This window comes from Delphinus delphis, chromosome 3, assembly GCF_949987515.2.
Source record: "Delphinus delphis chromosome 3, mDelDel1.2, whole genome shotgun sequence".
In the NCBI taxonomy this organism is placed as follows: domain Eukaryota; kingdom Metazoa; phylum Chordata; class Mammalia; order Artiodactyla; family Delphinidae; genus Delphinus; species Delphinus delphis.
The window spans coordinates 5,192,055-5,201,821 of NC_082685.1; the positions used below are offsets into that span (position 1 = coordinate 5,192,055).

General features: G+C 52.1%; 1 protein-coding gene and 1 non-coding gene across 3 annotated transcripts in view; one reads left to right on the top strand and one right to left on the bottom strand.

The window, feature by feature from the left end:
• The window catches only part of DPP9 (dipeptidyl peptidase 9), a 41,191-nt gene extending 36,451 nt beyond the window's left edge, over positions 1-4,740 (bottom strand). Inside the window, exons 1-3 of one of the 2 annotated variants that reach the window (XM_060007498.2) lie at positions 4,588-4,740; positions 3,547-3,599; positions 861-948 (exon numbers count right to left, since the gene is read on the bottom strand). In XM_060007498.2, the coding sequence (XP_059863481.1) occupies positions 861-916 (56 nt within the window). In that variant the 5' untranslated portion in view covers positions 917-948; positions 3,547-3,599; positions 4,588-4,740. Of the gene's footprint in view, positions 1-860; positions 949-3,546; positions 3,600-4,478; positions 4,542-4,587 lie in introns of those variants that run through there. The other variant, XM_060007504.1, reaches the window with a different exon arrangement.
• Positions 4,741-5,007: 267 nt separating this feature from the next.
• TRNAG-UCC (transfer RNA glycine (anticodon UCC)) lies at positions 5,008-5,079 on the top strand. Its single transcript has one exon. It is a non-coding gene; the product is annotated as a tRNA-Gly (tRNA).
• The last annotated feature ends 4,688 nt before the right edge of the window (positions 5,080-9,767 follow it).

Here is a 9,767-nt window from a genome sequence, read left to right on the forward strand (position 1 = left end):
TGGGCCTTCAGCTTCTTCAAGTCAGTGTGCAGCCCAGCCTGTGCCCACGTGGTACCTAGCGCACAGGAGAGACGAGACTCGGGGTCCCATCACTAACCGACACCCGAATGCACGCACACCACCCGTTTTCAGAGCCCACATCCGGGAAACGAGTGACTGTGCTTAACGTCAGCCCTGTCTCCCAGAACCATCTTCCGTTCCCTTCCTGCCTCCCCGATCCTTGCGCTCCCTAAAAGCAGATGAGCCTGAGGATCAGAAAACTGATAGAGAGGTCGGCTAGGGTGCGGACTTCCTGCGGTCCCTTCAGCCCGCGCCGGGCCCCACACGTGGAACTTACAAGCGCCTGGGCCTTGTGTGGGTGATTACGTTTAATCCTCACTGCAACCCTGGTTAGTGAGTGCTGGGTTCGTCCTCATTTGGACTGGAAAGTAGGCTCAGAGGTCATATGGTTCGCCCAAAGTCACCCACGAGGAAGGACAGGAGCCCCAGTTTGTTGGACCCCAAAACCCACATCCTGACCATCTGGCCAGGGGTTCTCACCTGGAGCTGATCCCGTTCCCAGGGGACACGGGGTGATGTCTGGGGACATCTGTGGTTGTCGTGACGGGTGGGTGACGCTCCACACCCGACAATGCCAGTGCGGGCACTAAATGACCCAGCCCCAGTGTCAAAAATGCCAAGGCTGAACAACCCCTCCCTAGCCCACGCTGCCGCCCATGCAGAACCGCCAGACGCGCACCCTGGGGAAATGCCGAAACGTCGAGGTGGCCAAGGTGCCTTCCCAGACCTAAGACTCTGCTGGAAACTCGGGAACCTCTACCGCGTCTCCACCGACCACGCTCCCACGGCATGCCCCTTACCTTCTCCAACGTCCTGTGTTTGTGTTGTCCAGCCGCACCTTCTTAACCTTCCGCATTAACCACTCGGCTGACCTCTGGGTGGGTGAGCCTGCGAGGGGGGCAGACCGAAGGGCTGCAGCTCTGGCAGTGTGGGGTTGTGGGCCCCCCTCCCCGCTCCCATTCCTCGAGGCCACCCTCCTGTCTGCGGGGAACACCCGATGCCAAGGGCCTCCTCATGAGGCAGACGGTGCAGGCCCTGTCCTGAAACTCGAAGTTCGAACACCTGTCCAGGCGTTTGCTAGAAACCGGGTGGTTCTCCCAAGGTGAGAGTCCCTGAGATGAGAGTTTCAAACGATTCGGGGGCCACCACCCACGGCACTTGTTGGAAATCAAATAAACCCAAATTCCCCACTGTGGTTGCTCCCTGATGGCCTTCCTGACCCCACCTCCTTGACCATGATCTCCAGACACGCTGGCCTTAATCTCCCCTAAACACGCTGACTCAGTCCTACCTCAGGGCCTTTGCACTTACCATTCCCTCTGCCTAGAACACCCTTGCCCTGCTTTTTGTATGATGTGCTTCCTCTTATCCTTTGGGTCCCAGTATCACCTCTTCAGGGGTCTTTCCTGGCATGAAGTCTGAAGTTGCTACCTTGTTATCCCCATCTCAACACCTGGGCCTTTCTGCAAGCACTCATTCTAAAATGGTAGTTCTCAATGGGGGTGATTTTCCCTCTCTCCCCACCCCCCGTCCAGGGGACCCTTGGTGGTGTCTGTAGACAGTTTTGGCTGTTCCCACTGACTGGGGAGTGGTGCCACGGCATCCGGTGGGTGGGGGGCCAGGGATGCCGCTCATCACCCTACTGTGGCCACGATGGCCCACCCCAGAGAATGATCTGGTCCCAGTGTCCACAGTGCCCAGGGGGGGAAACTCTGTATTCATTGTCTGTGGGAAAGAAATGGAGTTAGATCCTTAGCTCACACTAGACACCAAAATAAATCCCCAATGGTTCAGATGGTATAAATCAGGGTGGCCCCCGGCGTCTGTGAGTTGCCTCCTGTCCCTCCCTCTTGGTTTGTGTGTTTAAATGTGTGCAGCATCCTAGGACCTCTGAGGGTCAGGTGGTCATGGAGCGCAGAGTCTCTTGGGTGCGGTCAGTGAATCCCCTAAGCCAGGGGGTCTTGACGAGGCCTGGTGTTCCCAGGAGACGTTTTTGGTTGTCACGACTGGGAGGCATGCTGCTGGCATCTGGGTGGTGGAGACCAGGGATGCTGCTAAGTCCCCCACAATTAGCAGGATGCCCTTCCCCCACCAGAAAGAATAACCTGGCCCCAAATCTCGCTAGTGCTGAGGCTGAGAAGCCCTCTCTGGGTGTGTGAGCACCCCGCACCAGGAAGTCAGCTCCACGGAGGCAGGCCCCCATCTGTCCTGTTCCTGCTGTGGCCCCGGCACACAGGAAGCACTCAATACAGCAAACGTCTCAGGTTGAATGAACGAGTCCCTGTACTCACTTGAACACTGAACAAAGTCAAAGGGACCCCTGGTTTGGTAGGGACCCCTGGTTTGGTGGGCACCCCACCCCCTTCTTGACGAGACAGGTGTCCTGATGGTTAAAGGAAAAGAAAGCAGCGCCTGGTCCCAGGACAGAGATCCGATGGAAGAAGTGAAGCAAAATGTCACCATAAAGAAGCACTGATTTCACCTCAGTCCAGTGGTGAAAACTGTGGGCTCTGGTGTCAGAGAGGTTTGGGTTCAAATCCTGACTCTGCCACTACTGGGTTATGTGACCTTGGAGAAGCCGCCTAACCTCTCTGTGCTTCAATTTTCCCAGCTACTAAGTGGGACTGCAGGGCTTCCCCTGTGGCACAATGGTTAAGAATCCGCCTGTCAACGCAGGGGACACGGGTTCGAGTCCTGGTCCGGGAAGATCCCACATGCCGCAGAGCAACTAAGCCCGTGTGCCACAACTACTGAGCCTGCACTCTGGAGCCCGTGAGCCACAACTGCTGAGCCCGCATGCCTAGAGCCCGTGCTCCTCAACAAGAGAAGCCACTGCAACAAGAAGCAGTCCCTGCTCGCCGCAACTAGAGAAAGCTCGCGTGCAGCAACAAAGAGCCAACTCAGCCAAAAATAAACAAATTAATAAATAAATTTATTAAAAAAAAAAAGTGGGACTGCAGTGCCTACACCTAGGACTACTGTGAGGATTAAGTGAGATGGCACGGGTAAAGCAGCTGACATAGCAGAAACTACGGGCCAGCTAATATTGCCATCTAACCAAGTTACTTAAAATTACACCAAGGGGAGAATTGGACTCAAGTTCCTTTCAGAGCCAGAATCCACACCATTCACAGACTGAGCGCCAGGCACCGTATAAGGTGTGTGTGTGGCGGGGGAGGGGGAGATGCAGCCACACATCCACCAAATCCAGCTGGAATTAGTGCTCCCTCCTTTTTCTCCCCCAGTCCTTCCAGGGCTTCTGTCCGTGGACATCTAGCATACGATGCTAGATAGAAAGAAAAGTCTCCAGCAAGAGCACACGAAGCTGCAGCCCCTGGCCTGGGGCCTGGCTAACTGTCCCCAAGACCAGTGACCCCAGGGCTGCAGAAAACCACTTCCTGCCAAATTCTGTATCCAGGAGCAGGCAAATGAATCCCACCAGCACACACCCAGCCTTCCCGGCCACCCCAGCCCAGCACCACTGACCTTCTAAAGGGTCCAGAGAGCCTCCATTCCAGCTGCAGACGTGGGACACAGACCTTGACAGAGTAAATGTCTTATTAACGCTGTGATTTAATGGAGGGACCGGCTAACTACTCATTTTCCTGCCACTCGGAGAGTCCCTGATGGTTGGGCCTGATTTTCTGTACCCACTAGTTCCTAAGGATGCCTCGCAGCCCTGAAGCGCTGTATGAACCACACCAGGGAGGAAAGTCCTGCCACGGGGCCCAATTCGCCCAGGATCCAGCAAGGGACGACAGGGATTGGTGGCCACAGGGCACCCCTCCTGGGCTCTAGTCCCAGCTCCTGGAAAGGTTTGTTCTTGCCGCTGAGGCAAGTGACTTCCTCGCGGTGGGGGGGAGGGGGTCAGGGATGGGCTCAAAGAGAACGGGCTACTCCTGAAGGCTCAGCTGCCGCATGGATGGGGAAGTGTCAAGGCTGGTCGGAGCCTCTGTGCGAAGAAGGTGGGTGGCTGGACTGGCCTGGGAGCGAAGCTGAGGGAAGGGGCTGGACCTGTGGGGATGTGGGTGGCGGGGAAGCCGAGCACTGGGGAGGGGTGAAGGGGTGGAGCAGGTCAAGGAAGTGGTCTCTGGTCTCATATAGATAGCGTGGGTTTGGATGGGGACGGGGAGAAGGTGGGGACCTCCAGAACCGACAAGGAAGGGAAGGCGTTACTGGGTGAGGCCACCCCCGGAAGGGGTCAGAGCCAGGTGGTCTGGGTAGCAACGGGATGGGAGAGGAGGTCGGGAGAGGCCGGGCGTTGGAAAGGCTGAGAGGTGGCCCTGCCGATGGAGGGAACGGGCGGGGAAGGAGTGAGGAGAGGCCGGGGCGGAGGGGAAACGGAGGCGGGGACTGGAGCAACCGCGAGTCTGGGCAATGGCGGGGCCGGGGTGCGCGGAGGCCGGGACGGAGAGTACCGGGGAGGCCGGTCAGTGGAGGATCCAGAGTCGGGACTGAGGTGGGGCCGGTCAATGGCGGGTTCAGGGTCGCGGCCGAGGCCGGACGGGGCGCGCGGGCTCTGCTCACCGGGGCTCGAGGCCGGCGCGGGGCGAGGGCCGGGCTGGGCAGGGCGTCCCGGGGCCAGCGGCGTCTCAAGCTCGCGGCTCCATGCCCGGGACTGCAGCCCAGGAAGTGGCGGGCGCAGGGTACAGCGGCGGCAGCGGACACGGGACACCCGGCAGCTCAGGCCCCTTTGACCCGGAAGTCGAGCGGCCCAGGCGGCGGCCTGGGATTGGCCACCTCCCGGCCGGCACCAAGGAGTCCGGGGCGCTGGGGAGGGGAACGCGCCAGCACGGCCCCGCGGCAAGTGGGGTGAAACGTCCTAAACGTGGCGTCTTCCTGTGCGAGCAGGGACGTTGGGAGAGACACCCCCAGTAAGTTGGTATTGCCCGGCCTAACCGATAATACTCCTACTAAAGGCTCCTAGAGAAAAACGTGTTCGTCCAAGCGTTGGTGGTATAGTGGTTAGCATAGCTGCCTTCCAAGCAGTTGACCCGGGTTCGATTCCCGGCCAACGCAGGTGTGTTTTACAGCTTTTTCTCAGTTTTACCGTCCACTTAAAACTTTCTCGTCAAACATCGACCTAGAGTTTGTGTTACTTTGCAATAACTTTTTAAATTCCATAATATCTAAAAAAGACTAGAGAAATAAGAAAAAAGAAAAAGGCACCGACGCTGAATTTCTACTGAAATTACTTTGAAGCAAATTTTAAAATTCTACAGTAAAGATGTAGAAATGTTTCTGCTGGGGATCGAACCGGGGACCTTTCTATTGTGAGGAGAACGTGATAACCGCAGCACTAGGGAAACATGTTAGGGTCGCCCTTCTTAAGCTTATCATAAACAATGTTACGGAGATTGTTACATTGTAGCTCCTAAAATGAACATTATTTGTTTCCTTCCTTCACGGTGGTCTGGGCAGCAACTTCCTGAATATCCGCTCTTACTGAATATCCATCACTCTGCTTGATGCAATGGAAGCTGGAAGGAGGAAAATACAGAATAAAAAAAATCCAATAACCCCCTTCGCAACACGCACAAACACACTATTAAAACAATCCAAGAGAGAAACTGCTCTCAAACCCACCCTGAAGCCCAACAATGTTTCATTAGTTCGTCTCATAGATAGATTTTAAACTCTTGCCTGTCTACAAATGTTGACATTGTTGCTTCAGCCCAAACCACTTTCTACAAGAACTTTCTGCAAGACCGCTGAAGGACGCCAGGTGCAGCAAATTGCGAAGTGAAAAGAAAAAAACCAAAACAAGCCGGACATGGAAAGAAGATAATTTAAATGACTTCTCATCTTATAACCCTGAGTTAACTCATTTTGGACCAATCTTTTTTTTTCTTTCTTTTTTTTTAAGAGAGATAGTAGAAGGAAGGGAGGTAATGGCAAGGAGTTAGGATCAGATTTGCTGTAAAATCTGTTTTGTTTGTTTTTCCCCCTTACAGGGCCAGGATTAGAAGGAGAGTGAGGCAATGACCTCAAGTGCAAAAATTAAGGTGGCTCTAAAAAAACTAAATAATAGTTTAATGCATTCTTTTTTTTTTTTTTTTTTGTGGTACGCGGGCCTCTCACTGTTGTGGCCTCTCCCGTTGCGGAGCACAGGCTCCAGACGCGCAGGCTCAGCGGCCATGGCTCACGGGCCCAGCCGCTCCGCGGCATGTGGGATTTTCCCGGCCCGGGGCACGAACCCGCGTCCCCTGCATCGGCAGGCGGACTTTCAACCACTGCGCCACCAGGGAAGCCTGCGTTATTCTAAAATATCAAAATAATGGCAAAAAGCAACCCCATGGTGAACAAAATATCAAAATCTTAAAGCAAGACAGGTTCTGACAGTGTCTTACCAAGCCATATTGGAGTCTGAGGCAAGAGCAAAAACGTGTGCCCCTCTACATCTGTTTTTTGTTTTGTTTTTTTAAATTTATTTACTTGGCTGCATACGGTCTTAGTTGCGTTGCACTGGGCTTAGTTGCCCTGCAGCAACTAAGATCTGCCTTTTAATGGAGACCATGATTTAGGCGTAATTCCCCAAAGGAGAAAAGGTCTGTGACACTTTTCTGGAGAAGTTCTGATACAATAGTGAAACTTTTCTACAGTTAGATGTGAAATAACAATGGTAAACATTTTAAAGGAAACCTTAAAAGTCCATGACTATTTAAAGAAAGTAGGATCTTTTTGCGGGGAGGTGTCTGACCACAGAGCAGGAATCATTGCGGAAGGACAGACATACAGACACAGGACAGGTCCCGCCCCACAGAAGGCAGCATCTTAGTTCCCTAACCAGGTATCAAACCCTTGTTCCCTCTATTGGCAGGCGGATTCTTAACCATTGCATCACCAGGGAAGGCCGGAAGGTGGGGGTCTTAACCACTGGGACACAAGGGAAGTCCCATATGTCTGTTTTTACGCATTTTTAATGGTTATTTTCCCCCAGGACATGGTTGAAAATATTGAAACTTAAAAATAGGTATGTTAGAGGGCTTCCCTGGTGGCACAGTGGTTGAGAGTCCGCCTGCCGATGCAGGGGACACGGGTTCATGCCCCGGTCCGGGAGGATCCCGCATGCCCCTGAGCGCCTAGGACCATGAGCCATGGCCGCTGAGCCTGCGCGTCCGGAGCCTGAGCTCCACAATGGGAGAGGCCACAACAGTGAGAGGCCCGCGTACCGCAAAAAAAAAAAAAAGAAAAAGAAAGAAAAAAAAAGGTATATTAGAACTCACAACATTAAGAACTTATAATTTTACTTTTCTCTTTTTTATAATTTTACTTTTCTGTGTTTAATGGAAGCAAACATATCGATAATATTCTCAACATATGCTTTTGGGGGGAGGAATTAACTACTAAAAATCACGTAAAACATACCAAGAAGCACACAGTTTTCCTTTTGCCTCAGATCCCAATATGGCTCAGCAGGGCACTGTGACCCAGTAATATATCTTGAAGATCTTCTGTTTTAGTTTTCTACTGCTGCTGCGACAAATTACCATAAACACTGGCTGAAAACAACACAAATGTATCATCTGACAGTTCTGGAAGTCAGAAGTCCAAAAAGTGGTCCAAATGGGGCTAAAATCAAGGTGTCCACAGGGCTGCATTCCTTCTGGAGGTGCTGTTCCTTGAGGATCCAGGAGAATCCATTCCTTGCCTTTTCCAGCTTCTAGAGGCTGCCCACACTTCTGGGTTCATGGTCCCACATCACTCCAACTTCTGGTTCTGTTGTCACATTTCTTTCTTTGATTTTGACTCTCTTGTTTCCTTCTTACAAAGACCCCTTTGTTACATCAGACCCACCCAGATAATGCAAAATAATCTACCCATCTCAAAATCTTTAACTTAATCCCACCTGCAAAGTCCCTTGTGCTATGGAAGGGAGCATCTTCACAGGTTCTGGGGAGTAGGATGTGGACATTGTGGGGGGCATTATTCTAGCGACCACACCTTCCCCCCGTCATTAAACATTCTTCTGTGACATCCTTTTTGACGGCTGCATAGTATTCCATCTATTCATTCATTCATTCATTCAACAAGTATTACTGACACGTACTATGTGAACTGGGGAAAGTGGAGTGGGTAAGGCAGAAGTCAAGCTGACCCAGAGCTGGTGATGAGTGGGCTGATCTGATGGATTTTTTATTTTTTTTATTTTTTGGCTGCGCTGTGGGGCATGCGGGATCTTAGTTCCCTGACCAGGAATCAAACGCAGTCCCCTGCAGTGGAACTGCGGAGTCCTAACCACTGGACTGCCAGCGAATTCCTTCTTTTTTTTTTTTTCCTGAGGGATATCTGGAAGCTAATGTTGACCAGACTTACCAATTCACCCCTACTAAGAGGGCTGTAATCAAGAAAAACAATAACAGGGAATTCCGTGGCGGTCCACTGGTTAGGACTCTGGGCTTTCACTGCGAGGGCGCGGGTTCAATTCCCTGGCCAGAAATACATACATACATACATATGTACATACAGGAAAAAGAAAAACAATAATAAGTGTTGCTGAGGATGTGGAGAAACTGGACCCTTTGGACTTTGCTGGTGGGAGTGAAAAATGGGGCAGCTGCTGTGGGAAATGGTCTGGCAGTTCCTCAAAAGGTTAAACAATTATCATCTGAGCCAGCAATCCCACTCCTAGGTATCTACCCAAGAAAAGTGAAAACACATCCCTGTAAAAACCTGTACACACATTTTCATAGCAGCATGATTGACAATAGCCAAAACGTGGAAACAACCCAAGGGTCCATCAATGGATGAATGGATACCCAAAATGTGGTCCATCACACAATGGAATATTATTCAGCCATAAAAAGGGGAAACGTATTGGTGACTTCATGTTAAGTTCAGCACCTGACCCAACCGCCCCCTCCTCCTGGGAAATACTCAGGTACCCTCCTCTCCTCAGTGGCCCCATTGATTTCCTTCTCTCTCCCTCGTTGGTCCAGGGCTGGGTCCTCAGGTCTTTCCCCTCCTCTCTGGCAGCCTTCTCCTCCTCCACTCCTAGGACGTTAACCCCTTCTATACCTCGATGACACCGAGGCCTCCCCTGAGCTCCAGACTCGGGATCCGACTGCCCCTGGATGTCTGCGCTTGGAGGGCTTGTGGGGGACTCACACTTACCATGGCCCTAACTGAGCTCCTATCTTCCCCAACCTGCTTGCTAAGGACTTAATGTTTGTGTCCCCCTAAAGTTCATATGTTAAACCTAACCCCCTATGTGATGTCTGAGGAGGTGGGGCCTTTGGGAGGTGATTTGCTCATGAGGGTGGAGTTCTCGTGAATGGGATTAGTGCCCTTATAAAAGAGACCCCAGGGAGCTCCCTCACCCCTTCCTCCAATGAGGACACAGCAAGAAGACATCATGTGTGAACCAGGAAGAACACCCTCACCAGACACTGAATCTGCTGTCACCTTGATCTTGGACTTCCAGCAATCCAGAATTGTGAGAAATAAATGTCTCCTGTGTATAAGCCACCCAGTCTATGGTGGTTTGTAACAGTAGCCCAGATGAACTATGAAACTGCTTCTCCCTCCATCTCCTGCCCCAGTAGAGGACAGCTCCTTCCTTCCAGGCACTCAGCCAGAACCTGCTCTCCCACCCCCACCCAATCCCTTAGCAAATCCAATTGGCGCTGCTTTCAAAATATACCCAGAATCTGATCACTTCTTCCCTCTTTTTTTTTTGCGGTACGCGGGCCTCTCAGAGCACAGGC